The sequence below is a fragment of the Zeus faber genome (genome assembly GCF_960531495.2).
Source record: "Zeus faber genome assembly, chromosome: 11".
NCBI classification, from domain to species: Eukaryota; Metazoa; Chordata; class Actinopteri; order Zeiformes; family Zeidae; genus Zeus; species Zeus faber.
In genome coordinates, this window is record NC_137205.1 from 3,226,090 (window position 1) to 3,249,073 (window position 22,984).

A 22,984-nucleotide genomic window follows, 5' to 3' on the forward strand; every position below is an offset into this window, starting at 1 on the left:
AGTCTTTGTTTTTCTGTAGTGTTGCTAGTTTATTTCTCGGTTCCTTGTATTTACAATAAAATGTATTGAGTCTAGAGTGTAAAATCAATGTACTGTTGGTGGCACTGGGGTCATTGAAAATACTACCAATTTGTGAGATGGGTAGGTTGTTTCATCGAATGAGGTCTTCGTCAATGGATTTGAGCAATGGAGTGTAGTTAACAAATCTGACAGATTGGTGGAGATATCAATACCAAGGTATCTAATATTGCCCGTTGTGATGGTTAAGGGAAGTTTCTGGGTTGCAGTATTGCATTCCCCCCACTGAGTGGTAAGTTTGTGGTTTTAGTCCAATTCATTGAATAGTCTGAGATAGCTGAGAATTTAGATATAAGATTGAACACCTCCAGTAGGGATGATATTGGGTTCCGTATGTACAACAAGATATCGTCTGCATACAAACTGATTTATGAACAGAGTTTCCTGTTTGTATGCCTACGATATTACTGTTTGTATGTCCACCGCGAGGGGTTCAATAAAGATGGCGAATAGTAAAGGGGATAGCGGACATCCTTGACTTGTGCCGCGTTGTAGAGTGAAACGCTGTGAAGTGGGACCATTGGTGATGACAGAAGGAGATGAAGAGTTGTAGAGGTTCAAGATTTAAGAGTTTTATTCGTCACATACTTTCATACATATATGCAGTGAAATGTCAATGCAATGTACCCGGTGATTACACACAATATGTTCTAGACTGAACACAGTAGCTACCTAAGAATTTATACTTGACTAACTAACTGATTCCTAAAACGTAATGCAGTAAGTCGAATACTATAGAATAAAATTAAATATATAAAATAAAATAAGAACTCAAGGGTAATGCAGGGTGGGGGTACAAAATAGATGAAGGGAATAGTCTTATGTATATGGGATAGACTTATACATATGGGATAGGCTGTTTATGTATATACAGATATGTGCATTAAAGTGGCATGTGAATAAAGTGAGGTAGTGTTTGTGAGATATACAGCACAGTACACAGCAGTACGACACAGCAATAGAGTAACACCGAACAACCCAGAACAGCGACACAGTATGCGGTACAGTATGCTACATACAGTACAGTAAATTGTGGAGCCTATGTGTGTGGCTCAGGTAGGACCCCTGCTGAGGTCAGCATTGACAGTTCCTATGGCTTGCGGGAAGAAATTCTGTCTCAGTCTCTCTGTTCTCGCTGTGTGACTGCGGAGGCACTTGCCTGGCCGTAGCAGCTGGAACAGTCCATTGTTGGGGTGATGAGGATCCTTCATGATCCTGCGGGCTCTACTACTACACCTCCTGGTGTATTGGTCCTGCAGGAAGAGGAGGGTAGTTCTAGTGGTACATTCAGCTGAACGCACCACCCTCTGCAGGGCCTGCCTGTCCTGAGTAGTAAAGTTCCCAAACCAGGCAGTGATGTTGCCTGTCAGGATGCTCTACACTGCTCCACAGTAGAAGGACTTGAGGATCCTCACCGAGACCCCGAATTTCCTCAGCTGCCTGAGTTGATAAAGATGCTGCCTCACCTTTCTTACCAGAGTGTCTGTTTGTAAAGTCAATGTTAATTCCTCTGTGATGTAGACTCCCAGGTACTTGAAGCTGCTCATCCTGTCGACAGAAGTCCCATTAATCATCAAGGGCGCGTGCGTCCTCGGTTGTAATCCACGCCTAAAGGATTTCCAGAGGAGATATCCAGAGGACTCTGATCCATTGAATGATTGACTCTCCAAAGCCAAATTTGTTGAGTATTGAAGAGAGATATGTCCAATTAACTCTGTCAAATGCTTTTTGGGAATCTAAAGAGGCAATAATAGTATTAAAGTTGATCCTTTGAGGCTGAATAAACGACATATATTGCTGGATGAGTGTCAGCCTTTGACAGAGCCTGTTTGGTCTGGGTGAATTATAAACAAATAATTTAATAAATAATAATAATTTAATATAATAAATAAATGTATTTTTAGATTCTGTTGGTTAGTTTTTTACTTATAATCTTAAGTTCGCAATTAATAAGGCTTCTGGGTCTATAAATGGAGGTGAGTGTTTGGTCCTTATTGGGTTTGAGCAAACCGAAATGAGAGCAGTATTCATGTGCAGAGGCATGGTGGAGGTTGACTTGACCTCTGTAACCATTCTGATGAATAATGGGGATATTAGTGGCCAGAAGTGTTCCACTGGGTAGCCATCTGATCCAGGTGATTTATTGTTGGGCATAGAGAAGAGAGCTTTCCTGAGTTCTTCTAGAGTAAGTGATTGATCTAAGGTGGTAGCCTGCTCCATCGAAAGTTTATGAAGGTCAATATCATCAAGGAATGAGTGAATGTTTGATATATTAGATTCATTATCCGAGTGATTTAGGTGATTATAAAAGTCTCTAAATATGTTATTGATGTCTTGCGAGTATGTTATTCTACCCTGTGGATCTTTGATGGCTGTAATAAGTGTTTTTTCTCTATCGCATTTCAGTTGATTGGCAAGAAATTTACCTTATTTGTCATTGAATTCAAAATAATTTGCTCTTGTCCGTTGCATAAGGAATTGTGTTTTTTGATGGATGATATTATCGAGTTGAGATGTAATTGTCCGGATCTCATTTCGGATTTGCTCAGTGGATGAGTGGGCTTGTTGGGAGTGCAACTCCTTTTGTCCCTGTTTGAGTTTATTTTGCCATTCTTGTCCTTTCTTTTTCTTGTGAGTGGAGAATGAAATAATTCGACCTCTTAGAACTGCCTTAGCTGATTCCCAGAGTAAGGATGGTGATATTTCTCGAGAGTCAGATGCTGTGAGGAGAGACGGGCGCATGCTGTGATCTCGCAAGAAGACGGAAGTGGAAGTGAGTAGTGAGTGGAGACCCAACATGGCGACACCCTGCTACACTGACTAACACACCGGCAGCTCCATCTCAGACAAGATAACAAAACAAATTCCAAATAATATGTATATACTGTATATAAATATGAAAAAGGGAACACTGCGCAAAACCAAAGTGGAGGACCTCAAGGATTATATCCATTTTTTTTATAATGAATACATGATGGAAGTCGACCAGGACTGCTATAATCCCGCGAAAAGGAAGAAGAGCGACTCAGCAACGGACACAGACTATCTCATACCAGGTGCTGTAGACGTGAGTGTCCTGGAAGAGATTAAGAAGAAGCTGGACATGCTTGGTCCACTTCTCCGAGACATTACAGAGAGCAAAGCCAGCCTTGATTTCCTGCACCGCACGGTCGGCAAGATGCAAAAAGACAACGCAGATCTAAAAACCTCTGCGAAGCGCCTCACAGCGGAGATGGAAGTTGTGAACAAAGATAATAAAATAATGAAAGAGGCTATCCTGGATATACAATCCAGAAGTATGCGGGACACTTTCATATTTTCTGGGATCCCAGAGAACAACACCAAGTCCCCAGAAAATATGGTGAAAGACTTTCTCCGCACCGCCCTAAAACTCCCGACAGAACCATGAAGCTGATCACCTCCCACCAGGTTCATCCACTGGGACACCGCATGGGGAACTGTCCCCGCTCCATCACTGCCAAGTTTGAACACTTCAAGCACAAGAAGCTGGTTAAAAGCAAAGGACGGGAGCTGAAAGCGACCAAGCAGGGTATGAACGATCAATTCTCCCGTGAGATCAACGACCGACGGAAGGTGCTGTATCCCATCCCGAAGGAGAACCGGCAGCAGGGTATGCGTATCGATGGTTGTTGATAAACTATATAGAGACGATCTGTTATACCGAGACTCCTCCACCACACCCTGGTTATTTTGATCATTACGTATGGTTTCTTGAAATTCTGGTTATTATATACTGCAAGATGTAGAAATAGGCATGTTATCTATGTCAGGATTTGAAATATCGCTCACTCTCATCTCACCCTCCTAATTCCCCCTCCCTACTTCTCTTATCATCTCACCTCCCAAATCCCTCTCTTCTCACTTCTCCTATAACTCTCACTCTATTATGTCTCTCACTTTATGTATCTAATCCGGCAATGTTCTATGTTTATCTTTGTCTACTTGTCATTTGTTTGTGTAGTTATGTATCCCTACAAACTTCCTGCAATACTATGACAGTGAAAACAAATGTAAAGGAGGAAATCCCAGACTTATTTATGGGAGAACATATAGCTATGGCCTTGGATGTAATGTGCCATCACTCCCTAACTAACTTCAATGAGACCCATTAAGTTTGTAAATTGGAACGTGAGAGGCTTGGTCTCACCTGCTAAACGTAGCAAAATCCTAACTCACCTCACCAGGATGAACCCCAGCTTCTGCCTACTACAAGAAACCCACCTCACTGCATCTGAGCACCTCAAACTCAAAGCTTAATGGGTTAATCAGATGTTTTCCGTATCATACAACTAAAAAAAAAGTGTCTCAATGTTGATCAATAAAAGTATCCCAAATCAATATAAAACCACAATATCAGACCCAGAAGGGCGTTACATAATGATTAATGGGATTTAAGGTAACATCAAATTAACCATAGCCCAATGAGGATGACCCAAATTTCTTTCACAATATATTTTCAAAACTCTTAGAATTCTCGAAATCAATAATCATATTGGTGGAGACTTCAACACAGTACTGGATCCAAGTTTAGACCGTTCTCAAGCCAGAAATATTCACAAATCCCGGTGTTCATCGGACGCTATAAAATAATATATGAGTGACCTTGCTCTTGGGGATTGTTGGCGATTAAATTACCCACATTCTAGAGAATACATATATTATTCACCGCCTTACCAAAGTTTCTCTCGGAGTAACTCAAAAAAAAAGCAAAAAAATCACTAATCCAGAAATCCACCCTATTGTAATTTCTGATCGCGGGCTGATAAGTTTCATCGCGGCAGGTGGCCTGTTTAACACCTCACTTTTGACAGATAAAGAACTTGACCATATCTTTTCCAGACAATGGACTTCCTTCTTTGAACTGAATGACTCCTTCTCTTCTTCTATGGCAGTCCTCTGCAGTCCATAGATGGCCACAGCTGGGGAGACTTGATCGCAAAACCACAGAAGCGAAGGTTGTCACTGTGATCCTTCCCGACTTGGAAGCTATGGAACATCTGCGCTGAATGTCAGCCATGATCGCAACGGGCTGACTCCTGAAGCAAACCAGGAGCCCGAGGTAGACATGGTAGACTCTGGTAGATACCAGTGCTCCCTGCAATCTTTCAGCTAGGCGCCGGTTAGGCATGTCCACTGCAAAAGATCTTCTTCACGAGAGAAAGATCTTCTTCTTCCACAAAGTGGTTCTTCTCTCGCTTCCTCGGTAGAGTCCAGTGGAGTGATGCTGATGCTAACGCTTGCAGAATGGGACCCAACTGTTAATGTCCCAACTGTTAGTGTCATCCTCGAGTCTGACCAATATGTTCATGATGTCGAAGAAGGCCTCGTCCTCGGCTGAGAGTGCGAGTTTGTCCTCCTCAACTGAGTGGTTGAAGATACTGTATGTTCTCCCGCATCTTTGCGTGGTTCGTGTTGTCCCCCTGGGAACTTCTTTCACGTAGATGCTACTCTCACACGGTCAGAGGTTTGTGGGCTGTCTGTTCTCTTGGACACTAGTCTTGCTTGTACACACAGTGGGCTGCACCCTCTCTGCCGAGGCTCCCCGCTTTGTGCAGAGGCGCCTTGTTCCCCACTTGGTCCATGTTTGACCTCTCTGCTGCCCAAGTCGGGCGACTGGCATGAAGAGCTGCAACGTGGTGATCGCTGCCACACTCTGTGCCATGGACGACAGCTGCAGGTGCCACTCCATTGTCCACAGGTCTGCCGTGACCGAGGGGGTTGCCATCGTCACAGGGTCCTCCGTAGTGAGGGGCTCCAAGGGTTGGTGCGAGGAGGCTCGCACCTCGGGGGCCTTCGTGCTGCCAAGCTCCAGGTGGTGATATGTCTAAGCCCACATCCTGTGGGCCTTCATACTGCGGCGCTCCAGGCGTCTATATGTCAAGTCAAGTCAAGTCACACTTTATTTATAGAGCGCATTTCATACCAGGGCAACACAAAGAAATACAAAAAAGAAAGAGAGAACGTAGTTGTCAGCCGGTCATTACAAAAGAATGCCCCTGAAACAACAGCAACAACAAAAGCGACTCCAACCACAGTGGCAACAATATGGCCCACGTCCTGTGGGCCTCCATACTGCCGAGTTCCTGGAGGTGGTACAGCCAGGTCCAGGTCCTGAGGACCTGGCTAGCCTCCGCCTTTTCTTCAGCCGCAAAGCGTGCTCTCTGCGGACCTTTCCATGTTGATGCGTGCTCTCTCCGTGTTGATGCAAGCCCTCTCCACACTGATGCGTGCTCTCTCTGCATGCTCTGCAGCTTCAAAGCGTGCTCTCTCCATGGACCTCTCCATTTCGGCCTGTGCCTTCTCTAATTCCAAATCCATTTGACGCTTTGCATATACAGCATCTGTGCTTTCAACAGCAACTCTTGAGACTCTTCTATTCCTAATGTTGGAATCGCTGGACTTGATGGACCTTAATGGACTTCTTGACCGACTTGAAGGACTTGCTGGATGACTTGCCATGCCCACTTTCCGCAGCAAACGTTCTACTGCCACTGCTGTCCAGGCCTTCTGCCCTTTCCTCCAAACCAGGCTGTCTGCTTGCACCGTAGTCCCATGGAGCCTCGGGGTTCAGAGGGGCCTGAGGTTCCCGATTGGCCTGGGAGTTCCGTCATCCTTGCTCTCAGCAGTGACTCAGTGGTTTCCAGGCCGTGTGATGCCTTGAGAGGTGAAGTTAATCTTTTCACTCTTCTGCCCTCACCGCATGCAGACGTAAGTCGCTATGCAGACCATCCAAAGCAGCGGAGAGTGCGGGATAGAGGTGAAGAAGAAAGTACAGGCAGGGTGGAGTGGGTGGAGAAGAGTGTCCAGAGTGATCTTGACAGAAGGGTTCCAGCAAGAGTGAAGAGGAACGTCTACAGGACGGTAGTGAGATCAGCTCTGTTGTACGGTTTAGAGGCAGTGGCACTGACAAAAAGGCAGGTAGCTGAACTGGAAGTGGCAGAGTTGAGGATGTTGAGCTCTTCATTGGGAGTGACAAGGATGGACAGTATAAAGAATGAATACATTCTAGGGACAGCTCAGGTTGGACAGTTTGGTGAAAAAGTGATGGAGGCGAGATTAAAGATGGTTTGGACCCGTGTGTAGGAGAGATGAGAGTTCCATTGTGAGAAGGATGCTGAGGATGGAGCTGCCAGGCAAGAGAAAAAGAGGAAGGCCAAAGAAAGGTTTATGGATGTGATGAGGGAGGACATGCAGGCGGTTGGTGTAAGGGAGGAAGAGGCGCAGAACAGAAGGTATTGGAGTCAGATGATCTGCTGTGGCGACCCCTAACAGGTGACGCCGACAAAAAAAAAGACTGCTATCGTAAATTGACTTAAATACTTGTACGACACACATCTACCGTCGAAGAAGAAGAAGGAGAAGATGAAGAAGGAGAATATGAAGAAGGAGAATATGAAGAAGAAGAAGATGAAGAAGGAGAAGAAGATGAAGAAGGATATGAAGGAGAATATGAAGATGAAGATGAAGTAGGAGTAGGAGTAGGAGTAGGAGAAGAAGGAGAAGAAGATGAAGATGAAGAAGGATTTGAAGAAGGAGAAGGATATGAAGGATATGAAGGATATGAAGAAGAAGAAGGATATGAAGGATATGAAGGATATGAAGAAGAAGAAGGATATGAAGAAGAAGGAGAAGGATATGAAGAAGGAGAAGAAGGATATGAAGAAGGAGAAGAAGAAGAAGGAGAAGGAGAAGGAGAAGGAGAATTAGGATATGAAGAAGGAGAAGAAGGATTAGGATATGAAGAAGGAGAAGAAGGATTAGGATATGAAGAAGGAGAAGAAGGATTAGGATATGAAGAAGGAGAAGAAGGAGAAGAAGAAGGATTAGGATATGAAGAAGGATTAGGATATGAAGAAGAAGAAGAAGAAGGAGAAGGATTAGGATATGAAGAAGAAGAAGAAGAAGGAGAAGGATATGAAGAAGAAGAAGAAGGAGAAGGATATGAAGAAGAAGAAGGAGAAGGAGAAGGATATGAAGAAGGAGAAGGAGAAGGAGAAGGAGAAGGATATGAAGAAGAAGGAGAAGGATATGGAGAAGGATATGAAGGAGAAGGATATGGAGAAGGATATGAAGAAGAAGGAGAAGGATATGGAGAAGGATATGAAGAAGAAGGAGAAGGATATGGAGAAGGATATGAAGAAGAAGGAGAAGGATATGGAGAAGGATATGAAGAAGAAGGAGAAGATGAAGATGAAGATGAAGATGAAGGAGAAGATGAAGGAGAAGGAGGAGATGAAGGAGATGAAGGAGATGAAGGAGATGAAGATGAAGGAGAAGGAGAAGGAGAATATGAAGAAGGAGAAGGAGAAGGAGAATATGAAGAAGAAGAAGGAGAATATGGAGAAGGAGAATATGGAGAAGGAGAATATGAAGATGGAGAATATGTGGAAGGAGAATATGAAGAAGGAGAAGGAGAAGGAGAATATGAAGAAGGAGAATATGAAGAAGGAGAAGAAGATGAAGGAGGAGGAGATGAAGGAGAAGGAGATGAAGGAGAAGGAGATGAAGGAGAAGGAGAATATGGAGAAGGAGAATATGGAGAAGGAGAATATGAAGATGGAGAATATGAAGAAGGAGAATATGAAGAAGGAGAATATGAAGGAGAAGAAGAAGAAGGAGAAGGAGAATATGAAGAAGGAGAAGGAGATGAAGGAGAAGGAGGAGAAGGAGATGAAGGAGAAGGAGGAGAAGGAGATGAAGGAGAAGGAGAATATGAAGAAGATGAAGAAGGAGAAGGAGAATATGAAGAAGGAGAAGGAGAATATGAAGAAGGAGAAGGAGAAGATGAAGAAGGAGAAGATGGAGAAGGAGAATATGAAGATGGAGAATATGAAGAAGGAGAATATGAAGAAGGAGAATATGAAGGAGAAGAAGAAGAAGGAGAAGGAGAATATGAAGAAGGAGAAGGAGATGAAGGAGAAGGAGGAGAAGGAGATGAAGGAGAAGGAGGAGAAGGAGATGAAGGAGAAGGAGAATATGAAGAAGGAGAAGGAGAAGAAGGAGAAGGAGAATATGAAGAAGGATATGAAGAAGATGAAGGATATGAAGAAGATGAAGGATATGAAGAAGATGAAGAAGGAGAAGAAGATGAAGAAGGAGAAGAAGATGAAGAAGGAGAAGGATATGGAGAAGGATATGAAGGATATGAAGAAGATGAAGGATATGAAGGAGATGAAGGAGAAGGAGAAGAAGGAGATGAAGGAGAAGGAGAAGAAGGAGAAGGATATGAAGAAGAAGGAGAAGGATATGAAGAAGATGAAGATGAAGGAGAAGGATATGAAGAAGATGAAGATGAAGGATATGAAGGATATGAAGAAGATGAAGGAGATGAAGAAGATGAATGAGATGAAGAAGATGAAGGAGAAGGAGATGAAGAAGATGAAGGAGAAGGATATGATGAAGATGAAGGAGAAGGAGATGAAGGATATGAAGAAGATGAAGAAGAAGGAGATGAAGGATATGAAGAAGAAGGATATGAAGAAGATGAAGAAGAAGGAGAAGATGAAGATGAAGGATATGAAGATAAAGATGAAGAAGAAGGAGAAGATGAAGATGAAGGATATGAAGAAGATGAAGAAGAAGGAGAAGAAGATGAAGGATATGAAGAAGATGAAGAAGAAGGAGAAGAAGATGAAGGATATGAAGAAGGAGAAGAAGATGAAGAAGAAGGAGAAGATGAAGAAGAAGAAGGAGAAGATGAAGAAGAAGAAGGAGAAGATGAAGAAGAAGAAGGAGAAGAAGAAGAAGGAGAATAAGATGAAGATGAAGAAGAAGAAGGAGAAGAAGATGAAGATGAAGGATATGAAGGAGAAGAAGATGAAGGATATGAAGGAGAAGAAGGTGAAGAAGAAGGAGAAGATGAAGAAGAAGAAGGAGAAGAAGGAGAAGATGAAGAAGAAGGAGAAGAAGATGAAGATGAAGGATATGAAGGAGAAGAAGATGAAGGATATGAAGGAGAAGAAGATGAAGAAGATGAAGGATATGAAGGATATGAAGAAGAAGATGAAGGATATGAAGAAGAAGATGAAGGATATGAAGAAGAAGATGAAGGATATGGAGAAGGAGAAGAAGATGAAGGATATGGAGAAGGAGAAGAAGATGAAGGAGAAGGAGAAGAAGATGAAGGATATGGAGAAGGAGAAGGAGAAGAAGATGAAGGATATGGAGAAGGAGAAGAAGATGAAGAAGAAGGATATGGAGAAGGAGAAGAAGATGAAGAAGAAGGAGAAGAAGAAGAAGAAGATGAAGAAGAAGGAGAAGAAGATGAAGATGAAGAAGAAGGAGAAGATGAAGAAGAAGGAGAAGATGAAGAAGAAGGAGAAGATGAAGAAGGATATGAAGAAGATGAAGAGGAAGGAGAAGATGAAGGATATGAAGAAGATGAAGAGGAAGGAGGAGAAGAAGATGAAGGATATGAAGAAGATGAAGAGGAAGGAGAAGATGAAGGATATGAAGAAGGAGAAGAAGATGAAGAAGATGAAGGATATGAAGAAGATGAAGAAGAAGGAGAAGAAGATGAAGGATATGAAGAAGATGAAGAAGAAGAAGAAGATGAAGGATATGAAGAAGATGAAGAAGAAGGAGAAGAAGATGAAGGATATGATGAAGATGAAGAAGAAGGAGAAGAAGATGAAGGATATGAAGAAGAAGGAGAAGAAGATGAAGGATATGAAGAAGATGAAGAAGAAGGAGAAGAAGATGAAGGATATGAAGAAGATGAAGAAGAAGGAGAAGAAGATGAAGGATATGAAGAAGATGAAGAAGAAGGATATGGACAGGTCTGGTAGAATAAATGATAGTGTTCCAGAAAGAGATCATATTGCAATAACAGAATTGCCAACAAATCAAATTATGCTGAATACAACATTCCAAATAACCTATGGAAATCCATTTACTGTCTGTATTGGTGTAAATCAATATGACTGCAGTGCATAATATCGCTATGCCAATTGATAGAGCACTTAAGAAGTCACTGCTGAATAATGACGATGCATGTATATTAACTATCTCTATTAATAAAAATTTATATGTGTAATAAAATTTGATACATCAAAAAGGGGTTGTGGTATGCAATTATAAATTCACATACAATTTGTTTATTTCTCATTTATTTTATTTTATCAAGATTGCCATAATAACATTTATTGATTTTTTGATATGTGATCGTTATAAATACTGTGATATGTGTTTACTTATTTTGTCCGGCTGTTTAATAAAATAATTATCTGACTTGTTTTGTCATTTGTTGTACTAATTTATTAATTAATCTATTTTGCAATAACAAACTATATCAAAACTATGAACTCAGCAGTTTGGAACAATTATTTATAACTGACGACTGGAACTGTTTCATACGTAATTCCAAAAACGTTAGATTCATGAAACTACATGGATGTAACTACATTTGATTTACATGTTCTGGTCAGACAAAAGTCAGTTCCAAAATTAAAAAAATATATTCCATGTATGTAACTACATGATGTGTAACGCCACGATATTTTATGTTTATACACTAAGTAAACTGTGCTGCATTGAACAAATTATATAAAACTAATAGGCTGGACCCCGTGTATTGCTGCCTGCACTTCTTTTTTTTCAACTGTTAAGCTTTTTATTTTTAAATGCTCATGGACTGTACTGAAGTGTACCAAAGTTCACCAGAAGAAATTCCTTGTATATGTAAATGTACCTTGTGAAAATAAAACTGATTCTGAGCGACACCCTGTATGAAGTGTATTCACAACCATACAGTACAGCAGGGCTATTCAACTACATTCTGTTGGGGACCAGATTTGACAAGACTTTCTGTTGTTGGCACTTTAAGTTCTTCCGGTATTTCTGAAATTAAGGTTATTAACAGCCTTTCTTTTTTTAAGCTTCAAAATTATAAAAAGTCTGCATTAGTGTGGGCACGGCATTTGGCCCATGGGCCTGCAGTAAGGAAATGAACTGGAAAAATAGATGATGCCTTTCTTTTGTGCCTCATTGGTTCTTGTTTTTTTGCTTAAAAGGTTCTGTTTCAATTTAGGTATAATGACACCTTTTGTTTAGCTGCTGTTTGGTCTGCGACTCCACAACACACACACACACACACACACACACACACACACACACACACACACACACACACACACACACACACACACACACACACACACACACACACACACACACACACACTGTATATCTCAGCAGTTTTTTTAGTCTGCAGTCCCTGTTGACTTTCATGGCACACTGGTTTCTAAAGCTGTCAGTTTCTGGATGGAGGGCAACCTCAGTCATTTTTCCTTGATTGGACACAAAGCAAATAATCCCTGCTCACTTAGCCTCACACCTTCTGGGTCACTGAGTCCTCGATCTGTACTGGCAACCATCCTCCCGAGCAGGCACGCGCAGAGGGGGTGGCAGATGACGCCCGAGCACCTGCCCCCTTGCCCTTTGATGTCCATGGTGCCCTTTATATCAGGCATATTTTGTTTGCATGAATGGGCATCGAGATTTATTTGGAACCACTGTGTGGTTTTAGTGGGGAAAAAGAAGACTCCTTTCCCGACACACATTCTTATAATCATGGCAGGAGAATAACATAGTTAAAATTTGTATTAGGGGTCCAGCCAGTTGTCTTGTTTGGGCAAAAATTCTCTGATTTTTGAAGCCTAAAACTATCTGGAACACCAAGTTCGGCATAACACCTGAACACGGTTTACCTCTTGTTCAAACCATGCTGTCACAAACATCTCTGTTTCATCCAAATCAATCCACATATGGAGCAGATATGAATGAAAACAAAACAACTTTGACCCAAAATATTCAGTTGGTCTTGGTTAACTGACACGTCACATGTCTTGATCTAAAATAAACTAGATGAGATTTACAGTAAGATGTTTTACAACGTGATCATATTATTTACAATAAATGTACAGATTCCGATTGAGAATGTCCAGTTGACCATGTCCAGTGTGCGGCGTAAACTCGGTTACTCTGTAGTGTTTCGATGTTACCAAACTATCAATTTATAAACTGTGTATTTACACAGATTCATACCTGGTAGATGTCTGTAGATTTGTTCGATTAATATTTTATATCCGTGGTCCACATTACTTTGCTGGATTAATGAAAAATACAATAAAAAGTCATCCTAAAAAAATTGTCAGCACATCCACTCAAAAACACTGAAATGTGCAAATGGAATAATATTTCTGAAATTACCCACAAAAATACCACAATGTTTTTCATATTTTATTGAAGCGTAACTTACTGAAAATGTGATCCAAGTAAAAAACTCCACTCAACTTTATAAAAATAATACATAAATTAGACTGCTATCGTAAATCGACATAAATACATCATAATTAATGTGTACAAGACACTCCATCTACTATCACTGAGACTCAAGATGTACTTCAATGCAAAATGGTAATATATAACAATGACAAGATATAGCCACACACACACACACACACACACACACACACACACACACACACACACACACACACACACACACACACACACACACACACACACACACACACACACACACACACACACACACACACACACACACACACACACACACACACACACACACACACACACACACACTTTTTCGGACAAAAACATTTGCCTTTACCTAAACTTAACAAACTGTAATGAAAAGCCCCAAAGTGTTTGTGATCTTGTCAAATTATTCCTTAATAGTTCAATTCCAAATAAATGGAAAGTTACATTAATGTGGTTTCACCAGGATGATTTACAATTTGGAGACTCCAGAAATAAACAAAGGGCAGCTATAAATTTAACAGCAATTCTGAAAAACAAGATTCAGAATGTTTATACATAGACACAAAATAGATGATGTTTTTAATAAAAATAATAATATTTATCAGGATATGGAAAGGTCTGGGAGAATAAATGATAATGTTCCGGGAAGAGATTATATTGCAATAACAGAATTGGACGACTGTGTGTATCTGACAATTACCAAGCACACCATCATTCTACCAAGGTCAGATGTAGAAGTCATAGAGAATGAAACTGACATGAAACTACCAGAGGAGGAACTGTTTGAAATAAAGGGCTGAATAACATCCACCAATTTGACAAACTAACATGTGCTGTATGCATCAAGTCTGGTGGAAGTCAGTAAAATTTCAACCTTGATGAGGACGACCACACTTCAGACATTTAAAATTTTAACAGATTCCAACTCACTGAGAAATACAACTTCAACATCAGTGACACTCTAGAAATCACCAATGATACTGTGCAACCTAACGTGGATGTTACAGTAACTACTACAATATCTGTCATGCAACATTACCTGGTCAAATACAAAATTACCAACTTGATGACAAACATTTCCGCCATCCAACAACAATTTATCACAGGTGGCTACTTCCATGTCAGGTATACCAACCACAATATGATATCTGACATTACCAAGTTAGAGAAAATGCAAAAAAAAAGAAAATTAAGGTGAATAGTGTCTTTATTTACCTTCCTTAAGATGGCTTAGTTTGCCCTCTGTTTTGTGGTCCACATGCTCGGCGCCTGGGGGCTGACCAGGGGCCTGATGGGGGCGTGGAGCTGCCAGCATGGCGGAGGCGCATGGTGGGCTGCTCTGAGCTATAGGTTCGCTGCTGTTAGGAGGTATGCTGAGTGAACCCAGGTGCAGAGAACAAGGCAGAGGCGAGGTGGCAAAAATAGAGGTTTACTCAAAACAAGTACAAAAACTGGGCAAAAACAAATAAGATGTCTCAGGAGCTTGGAACAAGAGCGTTGTCATGAGGTTAGACAAACTCAAGACTGAGCGGCTGAGGACACAAACGACAGGGTCTAAATAGGGACGACCAAACGAGACACAGGTGAAACATATCACCTAATGAGGCAGGGTAATCAGAACAGAAATAGGTGAAGCAGAGCAACCCTGAAAAGGCAGTACTGGCGACATCTAGTGGCCTTCCTCCAGGGAGTGTCGGGCGGCGACGGCGGAAATCCTGGATCAGAGAGGGGTCCAGGATATCCCGGGACGGAACCCAGGAGCGCTCCTCCGGCCCGTACCCCTCCCAGTCCACAAGGTATTGCAGGGCCCCGCGGACCCGGCGGGAGTCCAGGAGCCGGCGGACTGTGTAGGCGGGCTGACCGTCGATGATGCGAGGCGCCGGAGGAGGCCTCGTGGTGGGCGCCAAGGTGCTGGTGACCACCAGTCGGAGCTGCGACACGTGGAAGGTGGAGGTTTATCCTCATGGACCTGGGGAGCAGAAGATGGTATGCGGCAGGATTGACCCGCCGCACGATCTTGAAGGGCCCAACATACCATGGCGCAAGCTTGCGTGACTCCACCCGTAATGGAAGGTCCCTTGTGGACAGCCAGACCCTCTGGCCCGGACGGAGCATAGGCGCTGGTCTGCGCCATCGGTTGGCCTGGATCTGCTGCTGCCGGGATGTCCTCAGCAGGGCCTGACGAGCCCTCTGCCAGGTCCGTCGGCACCGCTGGACGAACCGCTGGGCTGACGGCACTCCCACCTCCGCCTCCTGCTCCTGAAACAGAGGAGGTACGTACCCGAACTGGCACTCAAACGGGGACATGCCAGTGGAAGAGCAGCGCAGAGTGTTGTGAGCGTATTCCGCCCACACTAGATGGTCACTCCAGGAGGCAGGGTTGGAGGACACGAGGCACCTCAGTGTTGTCTCCAGGTCCTGGTTGACCCGCTCCGTCTGGCCATTGGATTGAGGGTGGAAACCGGAGGACAGGCTGACGGAGGCGCCGAGGAGCTGGTGGAACGCTTTCCAGAACCGGGATGCAAACTGGGGGCCGCGGTCTGACACCACGTCCAGGGGCAGGCCGAACACCCTGAAAACGTGCTGCACCATGAGCTCAGCAGTCTCCAGAGCTGATGGGAGCTTGGGCAGAGGAATAAAGCGGCAAGCCTTGGAGAACCGGTCCACCACGACGAAGATGACGGTGTGGCCCCGAGACGGTGGAAGGCCGGTGATGAAGTCCACTGAGAGGTGTGACCAGGGCCGACTGGGGATGGGAAGGGGATGCAGCAGCCCCATTAGACGTGACCGGGGGTTCTTGTTCTGGGTGCAGATGGTGCAGGCAGCGACGAAGGACCAGACGTCCTGCTCCATGGTAGGCCACCAGAAACGCCTGCGGAGGAACTCGAGGGTCCTGGAGATCCCCGGGTGGCCAGTGAGGCGGGATGAATGCCCCCATTGCAGGACTTGTGATCGGACAGCCTTCGGGACAAACAGGTGACCCGGGGGCCCGTTGCCGGGATCCGCCTCCCTCCTTTGGGCCTGCCGGACCTGCGTCTCGATTCCCCAGCGGACCGGAGCCAAGATGCGGGAGCTCTGGAGAATGGGCTCGGGGAGTTCAACCAGCTCAGGAGGGTCGAACTGTCTGGAGAGAGCGTTGGGCTTGAGGTTCTTGGACCCGGGACGATATGACAGGATGAAGTTGAACCGATTGAAGAACAAGGCCCATCGGGCTTGAGGGGAGTTGAGGCGTTTCGCATCCTGAATGTATGTCAGGTTCTTGTGGTCAGTCCAGACGACAAATGGGTGTTGGGCCCCCTCCAGCCAGTGCCGCCACTCCTCCCACGCCAGTTTGACTGCCAGTAGCTCCCGGTTCCCTATGTCATAGTTCCGTTCCGCTGGGGTGAGGCGACGGGAGAAGAAAGCACATGGATGGAGCTTCTTGTCGTGAGTCCTTTGGGACAAAACGGCCCCCACTCCCACATCGGAAGCACCCACCTCCACCACGAAGGGTAGGGTAAGCTCTGGTGTGGCCAGGACAGGGGCAGCGGTGAACCGCGTCTTGATAGCCCTGAACGCCCCCTCAGCCTCCGCAGTCCAGGCGAAGCGGGCTGTGGATGTCCTAGTGAGGGCGGTGAGGGGAGCCGCCACAGTGCTAAAACCCCGAATGAATCGCCTGTAAAAATTGGCAAACCCGAGGAAGCGCTGCACCTGTTTGACCGAGGTGGGTGGTGGCCAGTCCCGGACGGCTTCGGTCTTGGCAGGATCCATCTGGACGTGACCCTCGGTGATGACAAACCCCAGGAACTGAACGGTGGTGGCATGGAACTCACTCTTCTCCAGTTTCACATAGAGGCCATTGGCGAGCAGGCGTTGAAGGACCTGTCTCACATGCTGTATGTGTTCGGGAAGGGTCCTGGAGAAGATGAGGATGTCATCAATGTAGACGAACACGGAGCGGTTGAGAAACTCACGGAGGACGTCGTTTACAAAGGCCTGGAAGACAGCGGGAGCATTGGCCAATCCAAAAGGCATGACCAGGTATTCATAATGGCCGGTAGGTGTGTTGAAGGCGGTCTTCCACTCATCCCCCTCGCGGACACGGACGAGATTGTATGCGTTTCGAAGATCGAGTTTGGTGAAGATGGTGGCGCCCTGCAGTTGCTCGAAAGATGTGGACATGAGAGGAAGGGGGTAGCGATTCTTGACCGTGATCTTGTTCAGACCACGGTAATCAATGCAGGGACGCAGGCCGCCATCCTTCTTACCCACGAAGAAAAACCCTGCGCTCGCCAGGGAGGTAGAAGGGCGGATGAAACCTGAGGTGAGCGCCCCCCAGATGTACTCCTCCATGGCTGTAGTCTCAGGGGCAGAGAGAGAGAAGAGACGTCCTCGAGGAGGGCAGGTGCCAGGCAGAAGGTCGATGGCGCAGTCATAGGACCGATGGGGAGGAAGCGTGGTGGCCCGTCTCTTGCTGAAGACCTCCCTCAGATCGGCATACTCGTGGGGCACTCGTGAAAACTCGGGAGGGATGGGACCTTGAATACGGACTGGAGCCAGGACACGGACAGGAACTCCGGAGTGGGCAGGGGCTTGGGAAGGGGCCCGAGCTTGGACACGGACTGGAGACTCGAGAGGGTGAGAAGACGGACTAGAACGAAGACAGGTGGTGTGGCAGGCAGGACCCCATTCGGTGAGACGCCCGGAGGCCCAGTCCAGATGTGGGTTGTGACAGGCTAGCCATGGGTAGCCCAGGACCAGTGGAAACTCAGGAGAGTGGATGAGGTGGAGCTGGATTACCTCTGAATGTTTTCCCTCCAGTGACAGCCAAAGGGGGGCGGTGAGATGGCACACGCTACCGGAACCCAGTGGTCTTCCATCCAGGGCTGTCACCGTGAGAGGATGCTCTAGAGGTGCCAGAGGGAGCTTTAGGGCCTTTGCTAGCCCTACATCCAGGAAGCTACCTGCAGCGCCGGAATCCACCATAGCTTGGAGGGAGTGATGTTGATCTCCCCAGGCGAGGGAGGCAGCCAGCCGGACCCCGGTCGCCTCGAGCTCGGGAGAGAAGGTTTGCCTCGTCGCAGTTCTCCCTACCCTGGACGAGAGTTGGCTTTTCCCGAGAGCTCAGGGCAGGAAGAACGGAAATGCCCCGGGATCCCACAGTACAAGCAGCAGCGCTCTCTCATCCGCCGGTCACGTTCGGACCGAGAGAGCCGTGTGCTGCCTACTTGCATCGGCTCCTCCCTTGATGCTGGAGGCGGGCTCGGGATAGCCAGGGGATGCTCGGGAGGCCTCGTCCCCCGAGCCGCTCTGCGCGCTGGTCTTGGTGAAGCGGGGAAAAAGCGTTCCCCTTGTCTCTCCCGGAGGCGGTTGGCCACCCGAATTGCTGTATCGATGAGCGTGTCCAGATCCTCCTGCACCTCCCGGGATGCCAGCTCGTCCTTGACACCCTCATTGAGACCCTCCTGGAAGGCCGCGATGAGTGCCTCGCTGTTCCATCCGGACGCCATGGCGAGGGTGCGGAATGCGATGGCGTAGTCCGCTACGCTCTGTCCTCCCTGGTGGAGCCGGAGTAGCCGTGTCGACGCCTCCCTCCCACTCACTGAGTGGTCGAACACTCGGCGCATCTCCCCGGCAAAAGCCTGGTAGCTGGAGCAGGCCGGGGTTTGCCGATTCCAGATGGCTGTGGCCCAGGAGAGTGCTTTGCCGGTGAGTAGCGTGACCACGTATGCCACCTGTGAGCGCTGGGTGGGGAACTGTGACGGCTGGAGCTCGAAAGCCAGGGAGCATTGTGTCAGAAAACCACGACAACCCCCTGTGTTACCGTCGTACCTCTCTGGCGCCGGCAGTCGTGGTTCGCGGTGATCTGGAGGACGCGGGTCCATGGGTGGTAATGCGGCGAGCAGCTGCCATCTTGCCTGTCATGCTCCTGCCCAAGCGTGCTTCTCGTCCGTCCCAAAATTGTAATCCCACTAATGTTAGTTTAGAACACATACACTCGCACACCAATCCTACGCCAAACAACACTCCACCGGACCAGGGTCTGCGAGGCAGGAGGGGTGCGAGTGATTCAGGTTCGACTTGCCTGAAGGACTCCCACCCCCAACCCCGCAATTTTAACTGCAAGTTCCAACAGCACACATTGAGCACTGGGGTTTTCCGGGGTGGCTGGTCGCTGGCGGGTCGGTGTGGGGGCGTGGTTGGCCGGGGGGCGGTCGGGTGGGCCCCCCTGCCGACTGGGGTGGAGTCCTGGCGGCTTGTGCCTGCTGGCCTAAGATGTGCTGCAACCTTCTACACCAGTACCAATGGTGTAGAAGGTCATGTACACTCACCGGTGGACATCTTACACATACACACACACACACACACACACAGACACACACACACACACACACACACACACACACACACACACACACACACACACACACACCTTTCCTGGACCTAATTACTTGTTTTTCAATACACCCGTGATTCTCCCCCTCTTGGAATAGTGATCAGTTGTTTATAGACCCAAACATGATAAATAGTTGTTGGTGGTTCTTCATAACCAAGAACTGTGCTCTTCTCATTCTACACATCATGCACTGGACAGAGTTATTGCAGCAGATTTTGATGATTTAAGAATTAATAAAAAGCTGTATTGCAGGTTGAGAACTTGAACTCCACTTGCAGACTAACTCAAAGTTCAAATTTTTTCATTTGTCAAGTGTACAGTACAACACAAGGTCATAGGCTACAATGAAATTCTTGGGGCATGACAGGCAACAACTATGTAGTGGGCATAAAAAGATAAAATAACAAGGCAAATTTAAGGAGGAAATAAAAAACTAAGAAATAAGAGTTGAATATAAAAAAAGTAAGAGTCGATGTTACAAATACGAGCAAGAGGTCGCAGTGTATGTACATACAATTAAAATAAGAAAATCATCCTAAAACGAAAACTAAAAATTGGAACATTGTAGCAGTTCCAACAGAAATAGGTCAGTCTATTGCACAAGATATAGATATAAATATAAAGTGAAGGAGTGCCGGTGGATATGTACATGTAGTTGTGTTGATGTACATTTAATTTGCATAGGTGACTACAGATGTTGCAGGTTGAGAAGCCTGATGGCCTGAGGGTAAAAACTGTTTGTGAGTGTGGTAGTCTGTGCCCTGATGCTCTGGTAACGTTTACCATATGGCAACAGCGTGAACAGTCCGTAGCCAGGGTGGCTGTAGTCCTTTCTGATTTTCCGTGCTTTCCTAAGGCATCGTGTGCGGTAGATGCCTTGCACAAAGGGGAGGTGGCAGCCAATGATGCACTCCACTGTCTTCACCACCCTCTGGAGTGCCTTGCGATCAGCAGCGGAGCAGCTGCCATACCAGGCGGTGATGCAGCCAGTGAGAATGCTCTCAATGGTGCATCGATAGAAGCTGGTGAGAGTCCTGACAGACATGCCAAACTTCTTGAGTCTCCTCGGGAAGAATAGGCGCTTTTGGGAAATTTTTATTGCCGCATCTGATTGCCTGGACCAGGAGAGGTCATCACTGATGAACACACGAGGAACTTGAAGCAGGAGACTCTCTCCACTTCAGCTCTGTCTATGTGCCCCCCCCCCCCCTCGCTGTCGTTTCCTGTAGTCCACAATCATCTCTTTAGTCTTGCAGATGTTGAGAGAGATGTTGTTATCACCATGTGGCCAAGACGCTGACCTCCTCTCTGTAGGAGGACTCATAGTTGTTTGAGATGAGACCTAAGATGATGGTGTCGTCCGCAAACTTAAGGATGGTGTTGGTGCTGCGCGTGGCCACACAGTCATGTGTGAACAGGGCGTACAGGAGGATTGAGTACATAGCCCTGCGGGGCGCCAGTGCTCAGGGTCAGTGCAGAGGAGGAGAAGTTTCCCATTCTCACCACCTGGGGTCTGCCCGTCAGGAAGTCCAGAATCCAGTTACAGAGGGAGTCCCAGGATCCTGAGCTTGGGAACAAGCTTAGCGGGCACAATTGTGTTGAATGCTGAGCTGTAATCCTCAAACAGCATCCTCACCTTTGTGTTGCTCTTGTTCAGGTGGGAGACGGTGGTGTGCACTACCAGGGTGATGCCAGGGTCATCCATAGAGCTGTTTGGGCGATATGCAAATTGAAGGGGGTCCAGGGTGTCAGGGAGGGAGGAGCAGATGTGGGTTCTGACTAGCCGCTTGAAGCACTTCATGATGGTAGAAGTCAGTGCTACAAGGCGATAGTCATTCAGCAGGTGTTGTTGTTGTTGTTGTTTCTTGGGTACCGGGACAATGGTTGTCTGTTTGAAGCAGGTGGGGAGTGTGGTAGGAAGATGGTGAAGAAGATCGAGAACAGCCAGCACGCCAAGTATTCCAGCTCTATATTCAAGAGGTTGAATATAGAGGTGAATACCTCCACCAGCTGGTCAGCACACGCTCTGAGGACATGGCCTGGAATGCCATCAGGCCCTGGAGACTTCCGGGGGTTTACTCTTTTAAGAGCTCTCCTCACGTCAGCCGTAGACAGGAACAGAGTGGAGTCATCTTGGTCCTCCGCTAGCCGGGATGGTGTTGCTCGCCTCGAACCGTGCGTAGAAGGTGTTGAGCTCGTCAGGAAGCGAGGCGGCTGGCTGGGCATCACTCCTGTTTCTTCCTTTGTAGTCTGTGATGGTATGCAGTCCACACCACATACGTCTGGGGTCGGAACTGTGGTAGTCTGACTCCAGCTTGTCCCTGTAGGCTCTTTTGGCTTCTCTGATGGCTTTCTGAAGGTCATATCTGGACTTCCTCAAGGACTCCAGGTCCCCAGAGCTATAGGCGGAGGACCGTGCTCTGAGCTTAGCGCGGACATCACCATCAACCCAGGGCTTCTGGTTGGGGAATGTCCTGAACTTGACTCCCGCGATGACGTCATCAATGCACTTGGAGATGTAAGCTGAGACAAAGTGTGTATGCAATGTCCCCATCAGCTGCAACACAGAACATCTGCCAGTCCGTGGTTTCCAAACAGTCCTGGAGAGTGGCAGTGAATTCTTCACTCCAGCGTTGGACTGTCTGACAAACCGGTTTTCCTTGCTTTAATCGTTGTCTGTAGGTTGGTAGGGTTAGGGATAGGGTTAGGGTTAGGGTTCGGGAATGGAGGTGTGATCAACCTTTCCAAAGGCAGGGTGGGGGAGGGGTTTATATCTGTCCGGTAGTTGTGAATAACAATGGTCGAGAGTCTGATCACCCCGGGTAGGAAAGTTGATATGCTGGTGATATTTAGGCAAAACCTTCCTCATATTGGCCCTATTGAAGTCGCCAACAACAAGAGGAGCTGCCTCAGGGTGAGCGTTCTCGAGTCCATTAAGTACTCCGTAATGGTCCTCTATCGCGCACGTTTTTTCCACCTGCGGGGGTACGTAGACTGCCGTTATTATGGCGGAGCTGAATTCCCACGGGAGGTAGAAGGGATGGATTTTTATAGTTAAGAGCTCCGGGGCTGGAGAGCAGTGTTTTGAAAGTGCTGATATATCCTAACCCCAGCAAGAGTTAACCAAAATGCAGACCCCCACTGCCTCTGCATTTACCTGACTCTATGATTTTGTCGTGCCGGTAGATGGAAAAGCCAGCCAGGTTTCTGTGAACTCCAGCACAC

At 46.3% G+C, this 22,984-nt stretch overlaps 1 protein-coding gene across 1 annotated transcript; it reads right to left on the reverse strand.

Annotated features, from left to right (window-relative positions):
* Nucleotides 1-8,305: 8,305 nt before the first annotated feature.
* On the reverse strand, nucleotides 8,306-21,464 carry LOC307236925 (uncharacterized protein; the record flags this gene model as incomplete). The annotated part of the gene is made up of 3 exons (XM_080009517.1): nucleotides 8,306-8,353; nucleotides 8,735-8,803; nucleotides 21,396-21,464. Coding segments are annotated over 3 exons (186 nt in total), but the record flags the coding sequence as incomplete, so codon positions are not given.
* Between the last annotated feature and the right edge of the window lie 1,520 nt (nucleotides 21,465-22,984).